This window comes from Oncorhynchus keta, chromosome 21 (genome assembly GCF_023373465.1).
Source record: "Oncorhynchus keta strain PuntledgeMale-10-30-2019 chromosome 21, Oket_V2, whole genome shotgun sequence".
Classification (NCBI taxonomy): domain Eukaryota; kingdom Metazoa; phylum Chordata; class Actinopteri; order Salmoniformes; family Salmonidae; genus Oncorhynchus; species Oncorhynchus keta.
In genome coordinates, this window is record NC_068441.1 from 7919902 (window position 1) to 7937953 (window position 18052).

The window sequence follows — 18052 nt, forward strand, 5'->3', positions numbered from 1 at the left end:
TACTCCACCACTACCACATATCTACAACACACTGTGTGCCCTCAGGCCCCTACTCCACCACTACCACATATCTACAACACACTGTGTGCCCTCAGGCCCCTACTCCACCACTACCACATATCTACAACACACTGTGTGCCCTCAGGCCCCTACTCCACCACTACCACATATCTACAACACACTGTGTGTCCTCAGGCCCCTACTCCACCACTACCACATATCTACAACACACTGTGTGCCCTCAGGCCCCTACTCCACCACTACCACATATCTACAACACACTGTGTGCCCTCAGGCCCCTACTCCACCACTACCACATATCTACAACACACTGTGTGCCCTCAGGCCCCTACTCCACCACTACCACATATCTACAACACACTGTGTGCCCTCAGGCCCCTCCTCCACCACTACCACATATCTACATTACTAAGTGTGTCCTCAGGCCCCTACTCCACCACTACCACATATCTACATTACTAAGTGTGTGTGTGTGTGTGTGTGTGTGTGTGTGTGTGTGTGTGTGTGTGTGTGTGTGTGTGTGTGTGTGTGTGTGTGTGTGTGTGTGTGTGTGTGTGTGTGTGTGTGTGTGTGTGTGTGTGTGTGTGTGTGTGTGTGTGTATGTTTGTGTTGCTTCATAGTCCCCGCTGTTCCATAAGGTGTATTTTAATAATTTTTTTTAAAAGTCTAATTTTACTGTTTGCTTCAGTTTCTTGATGTGGAATAGAGTTTCATGTAGTCATGGCTCCATGTAGTACTGTGCGCCTCCCATAGTATAGTATAGTATGTACTAGACTTGGGGACTGTGAAGAAACCTCTGGTGGCATGTCTTGTGGGGTAGGCATTAGAGGTCGACCTCTAGTATACATGGGTGTCCGAGCTGTGTGCCAGTAGTTCAGACAGACAGCTCAGTACATTCAACATGTCAACACCTCTCATAAACACAATACATCATGATGTCAATCTCTCCTCCAGTTTGAGCCAGGACAGATTGACATGCGTATCATTAACGTTAGCTCTCTGTGTACATCCAATGGGCCAATGGTACTTTTCCCTAAGTCCCTCTTTGTGGCACCTGACCACACTACTGAACGGTCGTCCAGGTGCAACAAAACGGGTGCTTACTGGACCCGCCTTGTTGACAGTGCAGAGTAGCGCTTTGTTATGGACAGACGTCTCCCATCTTAGCTACTGTTGTATCAGTATGTTTTGACCGTGACAGTTTTACAATCCAGGGTTACTTCAAGCAGTTTTAGTCTCCTCGACCTGCTCGATTTCCACATCGACTCATTACAAGATTTAGTTGAGAGTTTGGGGTTCAGTGAGTGATTTGTCCCAAATACAATGCTTTTAGTTTTATAAATAGTTAGGGCTATAACTTATTCCTTGCCACCCACTCTGACACCAACTGCAGCCATTGGTTAAGGGTTGCAGTCACTTCAGTCGCTGTCGTAGCGGACGTGTGTCGGGACATCAGCATACACAGAGACACACTCAAATAACCATCATTCCATGACACAATTTCTGATGCATAACGCGCCTTCCATTTTTTATTTTCCTGCAAAAGTAAAGGCAGGAAATGTGTTCCCTATGCCTCTACTGCCATTCATTCCAACAAGGCTAGTTTTGGATTTCTCCCTGACCAAGATGGCTGCCATTATGGAACTTTGAGGGTTTATGACATAGTCCCTCTAGTAATTTAATAAGACCTCGAACTGTTCTTGGACTCTGTGAGCACAGATGCGTTAGATGTTTGTCTGCCCACACTGCCTACGACATGGAAGCACACACACATGCACCCGAACGGATCTTTCTGGTTTTAGCTATCGAGGTCCTAAATATTTTCAGGTGTTCACGCACATGAAGTATAACTGTATCTCTCTATCAAATTCATATCTGACCTTTTTAACTGAGGGTGTCTGTGTGAGCAGGTGTAAATGTGGACCTGCGTGTTTCTGTTGTGATACTGGCACCTCTGCTCTCAAAGCCCACACACTCTGGCACTGCCTAGAGTGAGCCAGATAACACACACACACACACACACACACACACACACACACACACACACACACACACACACACACACACACACAATACACATCTCTATCGGTGTGTAACGAGTACACTGGCAATTGTGTAGCCATGCCTAGAGGCCAAATACCACACTGCTACCATGGATCACACACACACACACACACACACACACACACACACACACACACACACACACACACACACACACACACACACACACACACACACACACACACACACACACACACACACACACACACACAATGTAATCTGCTTCCACACACACCACGTGTAGGAGAGAGAATGAGCGAATGTGAGAAATAGCGTGACAGAATGCCGATGGGGTGACCTTGAAAACGTCACTAGAGGGAAAAAATAGACTCCTTATCCAAGTGTGGTGCTCGTGGAGTATAAGTGTAATGTGCTACAGTGAGAGGGTGTACAGTGACAAGGACCTGTGTGTTAGAGCTGAGGGCTGCAGTGGAGGGCCAGTTGATTATCTCTGTAACCTGGAGTCATGTTAAACTCTTGTCTGGTGTGCAGGCTGAGGGTGTCTTGGCCTCCAGTCTGACTCAGAGGCTGAAATGGGTACACTATTGCTGCACCAGAGACCTGATGAGAGATGACCGCTCCCATCTCAAGGCCCTTCTCCCTCGTCAACTCTATACTCTGTCTCTCTCTCGCTCTCCCTCTCTCTCTCACTCTCTCTCTCACTCTTTTCCTCTCCCTCCCTCTTTCTCTTTTGTGCTTACACCAGCAGAGATCGACCCCCCTTTTCGCCAAACGCTCATTGTGTTTCATTGAGTCAGACTGGAGCCTAGTAAGGGTTGGCTGGGCTTTATCGACTCTGGGAAAGGTAGGGGTTTGGGAGGGGCTGAGATGGGATGGGGGTGTGGTCTGTCAATGAGCTCCTCTCAACCTCCCCACCACCCACTGTCCCCATCTGTCTCCCTCCACAGTGATGATGGTAATGGGGTTGGCGGCTGTCTCTGCTGGTAGACTAATCTGTCGTCAGCTGATACTGACCTGGAGAGAGGCAGGCAGCTCTCTGCCTGTCTGTGGTTAGCACTGGAGAGAGAGAGACAGACAGCTCTCTGTCTGTCTGTTGTTACCACTGGAGAGAGACGGACAGCTCTCTGTCTGTCTGTTGTTACCACTGGAGAGAGACAGACGGCTCTCTGTTTGTCTGTGATTACCACTGGCGAGAGACAGACAGCTCTCTGTCTGTTGTTACCACTGGAGAGAGAGAGACATACAGCTCTCTGTCTGTCTGTTGTTACCACTGGAGAGAGAGAGAGAGACAGCTGTCTGTCTATTGTTACCACTGGAGAGAGAGAGACAGACAGCTCTCTGTCTGTCTGTTGTTACCACTGGAGAGAGACAGCTCTCTGTCTGTCTGTTGTTACCACTGGAGAGAGACGGACGGCTCTCTGTTTGTCTGTGATTACCACTGGCGAGAGACGGACAGCTCTCTGTTTGTCTGTGATTACCACTGGCGAGAGACAGACAGCTCTCCCAACAATCTTTCAGAATCTAATCAACCTCTGACAGGGGGGATGGCTTGAGGAGATAGACTGGCTCCATCTCTTTAATGGAGGATATGTCTCCTCTGACGGAACAGCCTCCCTCTCTTTGACAGACTGACAGAGTCCACCTGAACAGCTGTCTGTTAATCGAATGTTTTAATGAATAACCTGCTGTATGCCTTGAGTTGGTTGTGATTTAGAGAAAGACCAGAGCTAGATATTATTCTCTGACTTAGACGCACACACATGCACGTACTCGTACACACCGGCACACACGTACACACACCGTACATATACACACACTATTATTTGGTAGTCCATCTCTATTTTGACAGGGGCATTAGCTGGACCCTGTTCATATGGTCAAGACCAGGGCCAGAGGGCAGAGGGGACAGGTCAGGGGTCAACGAAAGGTTAGAGGTCATCTTCATCACTGACCCCTGGGGGACGATCATGTGACCTCCACGCTTGGTTTCTCCTAAAACCAACAAACAATCGTACCCATGTTTTCAATTCCTTTTTATGGAACTAGACCTCATGAGGTTCTCTGAGATTCCTGTTCTTGATCATCACCAGTGCTTGACTTGGAATTAAATGGGTGCCAGTACTCATTTTGGGTGCTGGTACTGTTTTATATTTAGGTACAGGAACTCTACAATAATGTTGAGCTAATATTCTGTACGAGGTACAAGAACTCAAGCAGTAGGACCTGTACTTGGTTCCGCTGTGTTTCTGAGCATGTTGATAAGAGTGTATGTATAATGCAGTAAGATGATCAGTTCTCTGCTCTTCTCCGGGTCTTTATAAATCTGGAGGTTTCTCTCATGCAGCATTGGTAGCGCTAAGGCAGAGCACAGCAGCCATGTTACTGAGTGGCTTCCTGCTCATGCATATCAGGTGTTATGAGCTGCGAGGCCGCCTCTCTCTCTCTCTCTCTCTCTCTCTCTCTCTCTCTCTCTCTCTCTCTCTCTCTCTCTCTCTCTCTCTCTCTCTCTCTCTCTCTCTCTCTCTCTCTCTCTCTCTCTCTCTCTCTCTCTCTCTCTCTCAGAGGATGTGGCTGGGCTGAGCTGGGTGCCGTTGCTTGCAGGAAGAGAGAGAATTGGGGAGGGGGGTGTTTTTGTAGCTCTGCAGAAAGCTTGTTGGCAGATAAGACTCAACCACAGATGGTTGAGCAAGGCTGAGAGAGGAAGAGAGAGAGCAAAACGAACACAAAAGGAGAGAGAGCGAGTGGGAGGTGCAGCGCGTAGGATTCTCTGTTAGTCCGTGAGTCTGAGAAGAAGAGAGGAGAAACCGCTGAATGTTAGAAGCCTGCAGCAGCCTGGGTCTCTTCCCTAAGAACCAAGGACTACACTCACACAGCCATACAGCACAGGCCCACTGCAGTCTGGAGCCACTGACCTGAACTACAGTTACCGGAGTGTGTGTGTGTGTGTGTGTGTGTGTGTGTGTGTGTGTGTGTGTGTGTGTGTGTGTGTGTGTGTGTGTGTGTGTGGGGAGAGAGCCTGTCAGAGTAATTGATGTGAGCGTGTGTCTGAATGGGTAAGCAGCAGTGCCCTGCTGAAGTAATTTGTGTGTGTGTGCACCCATTCACAGTTCTTATTAGCTGATCAACACACACAGCTGCAGGGCAGAAGGGGAAGTGTGTGTATGTGTGTGTGTGTGTGTGTGTGTGTGTGTGTGCGAGGCATTCAGGTGAGCAGGGTTAACTGACTCTGTGACACCAACGTGTGTGCACAGTGTGTGTGTGTGATATCGGGGTCAGAGCACACACGACAGGAGGAAGTGACACGTCTCTACTCGAGCTCTCGGATTTCCTGAAGCCTCTCCGGTGACACGAGGAGCACTGATAGGACCCGAATCTGAGCTGACCTCACCCCTGATTCTGGAGCCCAAGCTTATCTGGGTACCTACAGACACAAGACTGTGGAGGACTGGCAGTGGATGTTTGGAATCGAGAGGCGCCACTTGGACTGTGAGCCGTACGTGTGTCCCTATACTGACCTACTGAGGTGACTGACTGTGGATGCATCGTGGATGTGAAGGGCTCTGGGACTGTGAGCGTTGTGAACAGTGAGTGTGGCTGAATGCCTCTCCAGACAGAGTATTTCCCCCTCGGGGACAATCAGGTTTCCTCCTGCTGCTCTGCTGGGTGTTTCTAGGCAGCCGAGGGCTCAAATTGAAGCCCTTAAATGACGGGCAGCAACAGCATGAGCAGCGGCTACTGCAGTCTGGACGAGGAGGGCGAAGACTTCACCTTCTTCACCGCAAAGAGTTCCTTCTTCCGCCAGCCCCCAAAGCTGGTTAAGGTACGACAGAGATTTTTTTTATTTTTAAGATGGAGGGAGGGGAGGAGGGGTATGTTTCGCTTCATGTTGTGTCCATTTTTTCTGCCTGAAAAAAGGAGAAGCGTTGAGTAAGTGTGTGTGGTAACACTGTGTGGATGGTCCATCGGTAGAGGCTCTACAGACTATCTCTAGCTCTAACCCTTATCCCTAACCGTAATCCTGGCAAGCATTTGCTTATCAACAGATTGGTTGACCATCTGTAGAGGGTCTTCAGATAGAATATCCGGACTATCCAAATAAAGTGTGACCGTTTGTGTTTTACTGTGTGTGTGTGTGTGTGTGTGTGTGTGTGTGTGTGTGTGTGTGTGCATTCGATCAGCTATCCATGCAGCCTTCCTTGTAGGAGCCCCTCTAGGACAGTTCTTCATGGCTTAAAACGCAAAGGACTGCATAGCAGCAATATGGTAATGGGTTCATCGCCTGTCGCTGTTTCCGTAGAAACAGGGAAGTTAGTTAAATAGTTACACACATCCGTTGTTCAGTGTGAGTTTTGCTATAGCTGTCATTCTCGCTCTTCCACGTTTTTTTCTTTTCGCTTAGCATAATTCAGCTGGTCAATGTAACCATAGCAACGGCGGATCTCACTGATTCTGCTTTGAGATCAGAACTCCACAGGAGCGTGTGCGCACACACACACACACTTTTAATGTTGCAGAGCAGTGGTGATGCCGTTTTTGGAGCTTGTCTGTCTGTTCATGTAAATAGTAAGCAGTTGTATAACATTGGACTGCAACTGTGTCGGTGTAAAGTTACAGAATAATATGTACTACATGTTTATGCAGAAAACACCCCCACACCACTCTCACACCTCCACTGGGAGATTGTTCTTAAGGCTTTTAACGGGCTACATGACCTTCTCTCTCGCTCACACACACACACACACACACACACACACACACACACACACACACACACACACACACACACACACACAAGGAGGTGTAGGAAGCAAACGTTTGCTGATTAGGACAGAGGGCATAGAGATGCTGTTGTTTTACAAACACACTTACACACACACACACACACACACACACACACACACACACACACACACACACACACACACACACACACACACACACACACACACACTTACACACAGGCCTTTGCACACACACACTTACACACAGGCCTTTGTCAGTGTGATCTCAATACCTGCAGTGCCTCTGCTCTCTGGTTTGGAAAGAGCACCATCATTAAATAATTCAGCCCCAGCCCTGTGTCTGTCTGTTTGGAGTTTGGGTTGCCAGGGTGAAGACTGTTGTGTGTTGGGGACTTTGGAAGGCCAGAGTGGAGATTGTTGTGCCCCAAAAACAAAGGACCCAGTCTTAAACTATGACCCAAAGTTTCCAATTCCCCATAAACTGTAAGAACGATACCGTGCGGTAGCAACTGTCTCTCAGTACAGGAAAACCACCCTGTCACTCACTGATGTTTGAATATGAAAAACAGACATGCAAATATAGGAAAGCCACAGTTTGCCTGTACTCTCCGACACAATCTACTAGAGTGCGTGTCAGTTTACTCTTGTTGTTGTCTACAATGGCTCCAGCCACAGATCTGAAATCAGCTTAGAATTAGCTCTCCAAACCCTAATCCTGACCATAATGGGAGAAACCCTACCTCCAGGTCTAGGGGCTTTTTCTTCCTACTCCCCAGCCCTACTCCATCAACCTAATGGACATGTCAGTTTCACTGCTGCGGATTCCAGCTTTAATGACCTCTGAACTGGAAGCACTTTGCCTCCCACAGAAGAAACGCAGAAGGAATGGCGCCAATGCAAACCCAGCGAAACAGACACGCACATTTACATGCATTTATAAACTCTCTCTCTCTCTCTCTCTCTCTCTCTCTCTCTCTCTCTCTCTCTCTCTCTCTCTCTCTCTCTCTCTCTCTCTCTCTCTCTCGAACGCTGTCTCACTCACCCTCGCTGAATGTTAAAGCTGGCTGATCTGGAGCAGGAGGCTCCTCTCTTGACATTAATTCACAAAGAAAAGAGGACCTCTAATGTCCTCCCTCCCGTCCTGGTGTGCGTGTGCGTGTGCGTGTGTGTGTGTGTGTGTGTGTGTGGTTACTGCTGTGGAGCGGTCCCTTGCTCTCAAGGGAGCTTTGATGTCGTGGAAATGAATTAATTAGTCAAATCACCAGTGTTTATAATTAATGTCACAGAGATACACGTACACACACACACACACACACGTCTACATGTGCTTGTGTGTGTCTGTCTGTGTCTGCACACACCGAGCTGTGAAATGGAATCAGTGCTGGGGTTGGATCATGTGTTTCTTGCATTTGACACTTTGACCCACTGACAGAGCTCAGCTAAGGTGCGCAAGCAGGAGTGTGAGTGCGTATTCGTGTCTGTCTGGCGCTTGCTGATTACAAGAGGAGCGAACGTGATTGGGGGAGATACGACACGAAATGAAAGTATGAAACTAGTAGCACAGGGAAACGCACACACCTGGTCTACTGTCTATGCCGTCTGTGAAATGGGGAAACGAGGCGTGGGTTAGAGCTTCCATTACAGGATCTGTGCCTCTCTTTTCCCCTGCCTCCCTCACTCAGTCACTCCTTTATGTCACCTCCACCGCTCATTATCCTAGCGGCACTCTGCTATCGCAGCTGTCACAGCTCATCTACAGGAGTTAATTTGGCTATCAGAGACTTGGGGAGCTAAGTGTGGTCTCCTCTCCCGTGTGCCTCCTTTACTGGAGCAGTCTGCTCAGGGCTCAATGGTGTTGTGGACCGCCATTATACCAGCCCGGATCCATTTCAGAGAGATCGTTTCCTAGAGTTGTACGTGGGTTTCATTCTCTGTGATGTCTGTATGGCAGTGTTGTGGGATATGAGTCCTCTACAGGCTCACTCTAGACCGTAATGGCCACAGCGGTGCATGACACCAGGGGTGTTGTGTCACCTGATCACGTCCAACGACCATGTGCCACGACAGGAAGTGGGTTTTGTGTCGCCGTGGTAACGGCGACGTGGAGAACTGAAGCATGGCGCCTCAAGTACAAAGACGTACTTAGCAGGGGACCTAAATTATACATTCGATAAGATTAACAGACATATTAATTTAAAAAAAGTCTAATTTAGGGAGCCTCCAAAGAGGCTGAACATGTTCATCTCTACACATATTTTACAGGACACCTGGAGATTTATTCCCAACTACAAAAGACTATTCATTTTTTTCTCAAAGTAAAAAAAACGATTCAAGAATTGACTAAATTTTTTTTCCTGAAATGCTCTCAACTATTTACTGGATTAAAAAAGTAACGATGAGGTCATATCGGATCATTACACCAATAGAAAATACATATAGCGACAGAATTTATAGAATGAACAGAGCACATGTATTATATACGTAAATGAAAAGTAATTTGGGATACCTTTTAAGTCATACGTTAGGGGGATGATAATCTCATACTCAGTAAAAATTCAACTTGGTTTTGAAATTAAAATTAAAGAAAAATAAATCACCATCTTAGAAAAATCTTGACAAGGGAAAGAAGAAAATAACATTTCGGAACTTAATCAGGAATACTGTCTTTTGCATTTGAGATCCAACAACTACAGGTTAAACTCAAATAAAGCATACTACGTAATGGCAAATAAAACTTGTTAAATATATTGCAGCTTTCACCACATGATAAACCAGTTATAATTTTAATAGATAAAGTTACAAAAGCGGTAATTAGAAACAACAATGTTTAAAAGATTATATGAAAATCTATACAAATCTGAATTGTTGGACTGATCCTACAGCCTTCTTAGACTCAACAAATTTGAAGCAATGATCAGCAGACAAAAATTAATCGCTAAAAACAGAGGTCACCTAAAGATAAATATTAGATACTGTTAAAACGTTAGTGTGGAGAAAAGCACCAGGTATGGATGCTTTTCCTATAGAATTCTATTCAACATTTTGGGACAAAGTAGCCCCCTTATTTACACAAATGACAACACACGTCACTCAATGCTGTACATCCTAATTCCATGTATCAAACAGTTATTTCAGTTATATTAAAACCAGGAAAATCTGAAGGATCCCCTGCTCATTATAAATCCACCAGTTTAATAAATTGTGACAAAATAATAACAAAGATCAATCAAACAGGGTTTGATACTTACATAAAATATATAAGAACATGTTCAAATTTAATACAATACACAAAAAAACAAGATATAGATATATCAATAATGGCTGTTGAATCCGAGAAGGCTTTTGACCGCCTTGAACTTTGGAAGCTTTCAACTTTCCAGATGAAATAATACATTGTAAAAAAATGTTTTATACATGTCCTAAAGCAAAAATATGCACAAATAAAACTTTAGAAAGGGGCACAAGAAAGGGGTGTCCCTTCTCTCCCTTCCTGTATGCACTGGCAATTGTTCCAATTGCAGAAACATTTGGGCCCTGTCTAATTCTAACAGGTATCTGGTATTGGTAAACTGGATTATAAACCAAACTTATTTGCAAATTATCTCCTGATATACCTGACCAATATTGAAAACTCAATGCTCCCTTTGCTAAAACTATTTTCAGAATACTCAAAAATCTCAGGATAATTTTTTTTACATGGAAAACCTCCAAAATAATGGCAATAGGAAAAAGAAAATAAATAACTCACGATCTACAGCAATCCTTTAAGTGGACCACAAAAAATATGACATACTTAGGATGCTTAATAAGTGCCGACAAATATATAAAGATAACTTTATTCCATCACTCAACAATATGAAAGCAGATCGATTTAAATTGAATAATCTCCCCATAAATTTTACAGGTAGAATAAACCTCTTTTAGAATGGCATGGCTGCCAAAGTTTTTGCATTTCTTTTCTGTAATACTAATTACCCCACCGAAGACACAAAAAAGTAGACTCTGTCATAGTACTTTTATATGGGCAAATAAAATTAATAGAATAAAAAGGAAGTTTTACATCTTAAAAGTCAGTGGGTGGTTTTAACCTTCCAGATGTTGGATTGTATCAACTCGCTACTCAAAGCTTTTACTTGCGACATATAGTTAAATGCACTAAAGAGGAAAAATGGGTACATATTGATAATGCGCATGCTCATTCCCAGAATCTTTTTAGGTGTCTGTTTTTAAACGATAAAGCTAAGCACATGAACAACTTCATACGTAAGAACACTATAACAACATGGAAGAAAATGAAACGTATTCTACAAGAACCAATATAACACCCTGAAAACAATACTTGGTAGCTTTTCAGAATTCACCAATACATTTGTCCACATTGAAGACTAAATGCATAGAAATGGTAAATGTCGTGGTTAAAGGAAATGCATTTATTTCCATGACAGAATTTTAAAAATCATTTTGGACTAACCAATAATACAGTATGTAGATAGTTTCAAATACATGCAACTTTGACATCTTTTGGACATCAGAGCAACCTTGAGGGAAAAGGATGTTCATATTATAGGAAATATATACAAAACCTTGCAGAGAGCATATCCAACTGACAACCTCTGAGAAAAAAATAGAAACTATTGGAACCAGGACTTAAAAAGTAGTGATGTTGGTGCAATATGTAGGGAAAGTTTGAGCATAACTAACACAGTTGCAGTTAATGAAAATGTACACTTAATCCAGTGTAAGCTAATGTATAGAATTTATTATACGAGACAAAATTCTCAAATTCTACAGTACAACAGCAGAGTCGTGTCTTAAGTGTAAAACTAATAAACACTCAATAATCCAAGCTTTCTGGGAACGCTGTAAAGTCTGGAAGTTGGGGGAGGAGCTAGAAAGTTGGCTGTCAGAAGTATTACAATGTAAACTTACTTCGTAATCTGTCTGCATATTTCAAGACATGCATATGGGGGTGCAGTGGGATTACCCGATGGGTTGGCTGATTCTCTTCTCAATCAATCATCTTCATTAACACGATGGGAAAATCAAGTCCGTGGGTTACAGAGAGAAACAAAATGGTTCAGTTTCAGGCTATGTGGTGGAAAGTGATTCGGGCACTGGAGATGGGGGTGTGTGTGTTAGTGGGTCTGGGCAGGTGTGATATGGTTGATGTTTGTATGATGTTGTCATTTAGATGTGTATTTTGTCTACTGTTTTAGAAAATGTTTTATTTTTTAAAAGTAAAAATAAAGACCTAACGTTCTGAGACAAAGTCTGAGATGAGGGTGCAGCTCAGGTCAGGGTTAGGTAATCCGGTATCAGGACGCCCACAGACATCACTTAAAGTTCTGGTTTGGAAAATGTTTATGACACTAAAGTGCTGGAACCTTCTGTAAGCTGGTATCTGAGAGTCAGCCACGGAGTACCCAGGCGAATATGAGTCATCACCATTTACCGTTGACGGGAAAGTTTTTAGTAAATGTTGAATGTTAAGCTGTTGTGTTTGTTGCCTGAATCTGTTTGTAATGTTTCTGGGGCAACACTGCAGCCTCAGATGACACTGGCCATGTCCGAATACCCATACTAGCGTACTACATATTTAAACTGTATATTATGTACTTATTGCCACATACTATTTAGCATGTACCATTTATTAAAAGGTATGCAGTATGCCATGGCTGCAACGCAGTAAGCCGCTCCTGACTGGCTGAGTAGGTGGGGTGGGGACGAGTGCGATGGATTTTTCAAAATTCAACAGACATGCTTCAGATTAACCAACCTGATAATAGCTCATTTCCAATTTGATTAATTTTCTCTAAACTCTGAATAGGAATGAAGTTTTAGGCTGGTCATAGTCAGACTATTACATTGGACCTATACCCTAGCCCATATAGCCCATCTATCCTAATTAAAAAGGACTGAAGACAGAAACAGGTCATGTGGTTCCATTACAACATATTTATTCATGAAACCAAAGTGCTCTAACATACAGTATCAGTCATAAGTTTGGACACACCTACTCATTCAAGGGTTTTTCTTTTATTTTGACTATTTTCTACATTGTAGAATAATAGTGAAGACATCAAAAGCATGAAATGGCACATACATGTAGGAACCAAAAAAAGTGTTAAACAAATCCAAATATATTTTGTATTTGAGATTCTTCAAAGAATCCACCCTTTGTCATGATGACAGCTTTGCACACCTTTGGCATTCTCTCAACCAGCTTCATGAGGTAGTCCCCTGGAATGCATTTCAATTAACAGGTGTGCCATGTTAAAAGTTAATTCGTGGGATTTCTTTACTTCGTAATGCGTTTGAGCCAATCAGTTGTGTTGTGACAAGGTAGGGGAGGTATACAGAAGATAGCCTTATTTGGAAAAAGACCAAGTCCATATTATGTCAAGAACAGCTCAAATAAGCAAAGAGAAACGACAGTCCATCATTACTTTAAATCATGCAGGTCAGTCAATCTGGAAAATGTCAAGAACTTTTAACGTTTTTTCAAGTGCAGTCGCTAAAACCATCAAGCACTATGATGAAACTAGCTCTCATGAGGACCGCCACAGGAAAGGAAGACACAGAGTTACCTCTGCTGCAGAAGATAAGTTCATTAGAGTTACCAGCCTCAGATATCGGAAATTAACTGCACCTCAGATTGCAGCCCAAATGAATGCTTCACAAAGTTTGATCCTGTCAAAGTGGGAGCAACAACAACCTCTTATTTATTTAACCTTTATTTTACTAGGCAAGTCAGTTAAGAACAAATTCTTATTTTTAATGACGGCCTTGGAACAGTGGGTTAACTGCCTGTTCAGGGGCAGAACGACAGATTTGTACCTTGTCAGCTCGGGGATTCAAACTTGCAACCTTTTGGTTACTAGTCCAACACTCTAACCACTAGGCTACCCTGCCGCCCCAGGGCCCCAATGTGTGAGCCATGTGCACTTTCCCTGGCTGTGGATGTCTGGGAGCCCTGGGTCTGGCTTTGGGTATTCTGGTTTACTTTCCCTGGCTGTGGATGTCTGGGAGCCCTGGGTCTGGCTTTGGGTATTCTGGTTTACTTTCCCTGGCTGTGGATGTCTGGGAGCCCTGGGTCTGGCTTTGGGTATTCTGGTTTACTTTCCCTGGCTGTGGATGTCTGGGAGCCCTGGGTCTGAGTTGGGGTATTCTGGTTTACTTTCTCTGGCTGTGGATGTCTGGGAGCCCTGGGTCTGAGTTGGGGTATTCTGGTTTACTTTCTCTGGCTGTGGATGTCTGGGAGCCCTGGGTCTGAGTTGGGGTATTCTGGTTTACTTTCTCTGGCTGTGGATGTCTGGGAGCCCTGGGTCTGAGTTTGGATATTCTGGTTTACTTTCTCTTGGCCTGAGCTCTGTGTGGGTGTGGTTGGCCGTGGACCCGGCAGGGGTGAATTGTCCTACCATTCTATTGTCCTCTGACCATACTCTCTCTCACTTCTAGAGGAATGCACAGAGGGGAGGGAGAGAACTATATTTAGCAGTTAGGAAACATCAAGCCACAAACACAGGAATTCCTGAGAGACTTGAGAGTTTTCAAGAACTAAGAACTAGTGAAGGAGGATTTTTCAACTCTGACCCTGGAATCTTGTGTCTCAGCCTCATGGCAAAATGTGTAGAATGGCAGAAAATTAGCTTTAAAACTGCAAAATGTTCTCTCATCTTCATGGCAAAATCAAATAATATTTTTACAATATCTTACAACTGGTGTAGATTTGACCGTGAATTGCTTACTTACGAGCCCTTTACCAACAATGCAGAGTTAAAAAGTAAGAAAAGATTAGCAAATAAGATTTTTAATTTAAAAAAAAAACAATAGAGGCTATATACAAGGAGTACCGGTACCGAGTCAATTTGGGGAGTTTCCCCCATTCTTCTCTGCAGATCCTCTCTAGCTCTATCAGGTTGGTAGGGAAGCGTTGCTGCACAGCTATTTTCTGGTCTCTCCAGAGATGTTCGATCGGGTTTAAGTCCGGGCTCTGGCTGGGCCACTCAAGGACATTCAGAGACTTGTCCAGAAGCCACTCCTGCATTGTCTTGGCAGTGTGTTTCGGGTCGTTGTCCTGTTGGAAGGTCAACCTTCGCCCCAGTCTGAAGTTCTGAGCGTTCTGGAGCAGGTTTTCATCTAAGATCTGTACTTTGCTCCGTTAATTTTTGGCTCGATCCTGACTCGTCTTACAGTCCCTGCCGTCTGAATACTTTACGAAGGCAAGATGCATATGATTTTGAATGACACTTCCGGTTTTGGCAGGAAATACCAGGTTACCCGAGAGAAAAGTCATTTATTTTCAGGATCGAACATTTGTAAAATACATAAAAAATATTCAACCCTAGTTTAGATCATGATTGAGCCTTAGTGATGTGGACACCAAGGAACTTGAAGCTCTCGACCCACTCCACTACAGCCCCATCGATGTGAATGGGGGCGTGCTCGGTCCTGTTGTCCACGATCAGCTCCTTTGTCTTGCTGACGTTGAGGGAATGGTTGTTGTCCTGGCACTACACTGCCAGGTCTCTGCCCTCCTCCCTGTAGGTTGTCTCATCATCGTTGGTGATCAGGCATACCACCGTTACGTCGTCTGCAAACATGATGACGGCGTTGGAGTCGTGCGTGGCCACACAGTCATGGGTGAACAGGGAGTACAGGAGGGGACTAAGCACGCACCCTTGAGGAGCCCACCGTGTTGAGGGTCCCCCGTGTTGAGGGTCAGCCTGGCGGATGTGTTTTTGTCTACCCTGACCAACTTGTGGCGGCCCGTCAGGAAGTTCAGGATCCAGTTCCAGAGGGAGGTGTTTAATCCCAGGGTCATTGGAATATCTTAGTGAAGAATAGCATGAGATGAGCTATAAAACAGCAGGGGGGGGTTGGAGAAGTGCCCCGGCGTCCCAAATGCCGTAGTCTGACCCTGCCTATGTGTGAGGCAGGTGTGTGTGTTCAAAATGCGTCTCTATGGCATATAGCAACCTAAATGTATATAAAAAATATATACAGTCTGCAGTGGAGTATTTTCCCCATCAGCAGACATTGAGTTGCACATAATACAGTAATCCTGTGCCAATCCTCTAGCTTTGATGTTGCAGGAATGTTCATGCTGTTTCAAGGTCTTTAGTTTCGCGGTTGTTTAGAGATGGTCAGTTTGACATTTTATACCAGTTTGCCCAAAGCTCCCTCTGCGTTCTCACATCATTAACTCTTACTGCACTAGAACCTGCCAAGATAAACACACACACACACACACACACTAAGCCGTAAACGCACAGCAAACGTAACTCTCCGCCTGAGCAGATTGTTCATGGAGGAGAGCAGTTAATGGGTCTGTCATGAGACAAGAGAGGAGTGAAGAAAGGGAAGACACCATGTCCTGTTCATACTGAACCTACTCCCCATCTCTGCTCAATGCAAGCCAAGATATACTGCACCCTCACCACACACACACACAGACACGCGTATACAAAGTGACTGTACTGAATGAAGCAGAATCTGTCCCCTCACACCCTGAGGACTCCCATACATAAAAGATTCCGGCCCTGCATTCTCTCTCTCTCTCTTCCCCTAGCTGTCTATCGCTCACACAACCGTGTCCCAGAAAAAGAGAGTGAAAAGGAGGAGAAAAAAAAGAAAACAGCATCCACATAAGAGGATGCATCTATAAATAACCCAGTCAAACTCTGTGTTGCTAAGCAACCATGCCTCCCCATGTTCTCTCCTCTTCTCGCCTCCTCTCCCCCGTTCTCATCATCCCTTCGCGCCTCATCATCCCCCATCTCTCCTTCATCTCTCCCTCACCCCCATAATGAGCGAGCCTCATGATGAGCCCTTCACTCACACTGCATGGTGGGAGGGGGAGTTTTGTGCTTTTTCGTGGCCTTAGCAGTGGGAGAGATTGGAGCTGTCCGAGTGACTGCTTGATGTGTCTGTCAGTGGGGATGAAGAGCGAGAGAACGGGCGGAGAGAAAGAGCAACACAGAGGCATAGTGTCAGTAATTCTCTATGTCTCTGCTCCATTCAGAATATTTCCTGCCTCCTGTTCAGTCTGTGGGGGCAACTGCAGTGTTGTGTCATGCTGTGGGGCTTGGGAGGATGGGAAGAGGAGGAAGGGAAAGGGAGACGAGAATGAGGAGTCACGCAACATTCTATAAATGTTAGAGCCCAATGGGCAATGGGGGTGTGTGTGTGTGTGTGTGTGTGTGTGTGTGTGTGTGTGTGTGTGTGTGTGTGTGTGTGTGGACGTGTTTTAACTATTCTTGTGGGGACCAAAAGTCCCCATAAGAATAGTAAAAATATAACAATTCGACCAACTGGGGATATTGTCAGTCCCCACGAGGTCAAATGCTATTTATAGGGGGTTTAGGGTTAAGGTTAGAATTATGTTAAGAGTTAGGGTTAGGAGCTAGGGTTAAGGTTAGGTTTTTGGGTTAGGGTAAGAGTACAGTTAGGGTTAGGGAAAATAGGATTTTGAATGGAACTGAATTGTGTGTCCCCACAAGGTTAGCTGTTGTCACGTTCTGACCTTTATTTTCTGTGTTTTGTGTTTAGTTAGTATGGTCAGGGCGTGAGTTGGGTGGGCAGTCTATGTTTGTTTGTCTAGGTTTTGGGAATTTCTATGTTTCGGCCTAGTATGGTTCTCAATCAGAGGCAGGTGTCATTAGTTGTCTCTGATTGAGAATCATACTTAGGTAGCCTGGGTTTCACTGTGTGTTTGTGGGTGATTGTTTCCTGTCTCTGTGTGTGCACCAGATAGGGCTGTTTTTTGAGTTTTCACATTTCTTGTTTTGTTAGTTTGTTCATGTGTACCTTAAAGCATTAAAAAAGTACCATGGAAAATTACCACGCCGCGTATTGGTCCTCTGATCCGTTTCGCCTCTCCTCTTCGGAAGAAGAGGAGGAAACTCATTACAGCTGTACAAGACTGTGAGTGTGTCTGCGCACTGTGAGTGTCTGAAAGACAGCGCGCCCTCTGTTGTTTGGAGTGATAGCAGCAGACTGAAAGAAACATCATATATAGTCCAGGTGTCCTCAGGTCTGAGTGATAATGACTGCTCTGTCTGTGTCAACTTCCCCCTGTACTGCAGTTCCTGTTTCTCACACAGCCTGCTGTCTGTCTCTCTCTCTGTGTTTCAGCAGAAAGAGGTCGAAGAGGAGAGAGGGCCCAAGGCTCTGTCAGAGGAAGAATTACGGGCCAAGATAGAGGACTACAACTCTACGGTCTCAGAGAATGGCATGAAACTGGTGGGTGCTACAACACTTAA

General features: G+C 44.8%; 1 protein-coding gene across 5 annotated transcripts in view; it reads left to right on the top strand.

The window, feature by feature from the left end:
* The window catches only part of LOC118400054 (ras association domain-containing protein 5-like), a 60137-nt gene that overhangs the window by 35292 nt on the left and 6793 nt on the right, over window positions 1–18052 (top strand). For 3 of the 5 annotated variants that reach the window (XM_052473294.1, XM_035796428.2, XM_035796430.2), the window contains one exon: window positions 17925–18032. In XM_052473294.1, the coding sequence (XP_052329254.1) occupies window positions 17925–18032 (108 nt within the window). The remainder of the gene's footprint in view (window positions 1–17924; window positions 18033–18052) is intronic. The other 2 variants (XM_035796429.2, XM_052473295.1) reach the window with 1 other exon arrangement.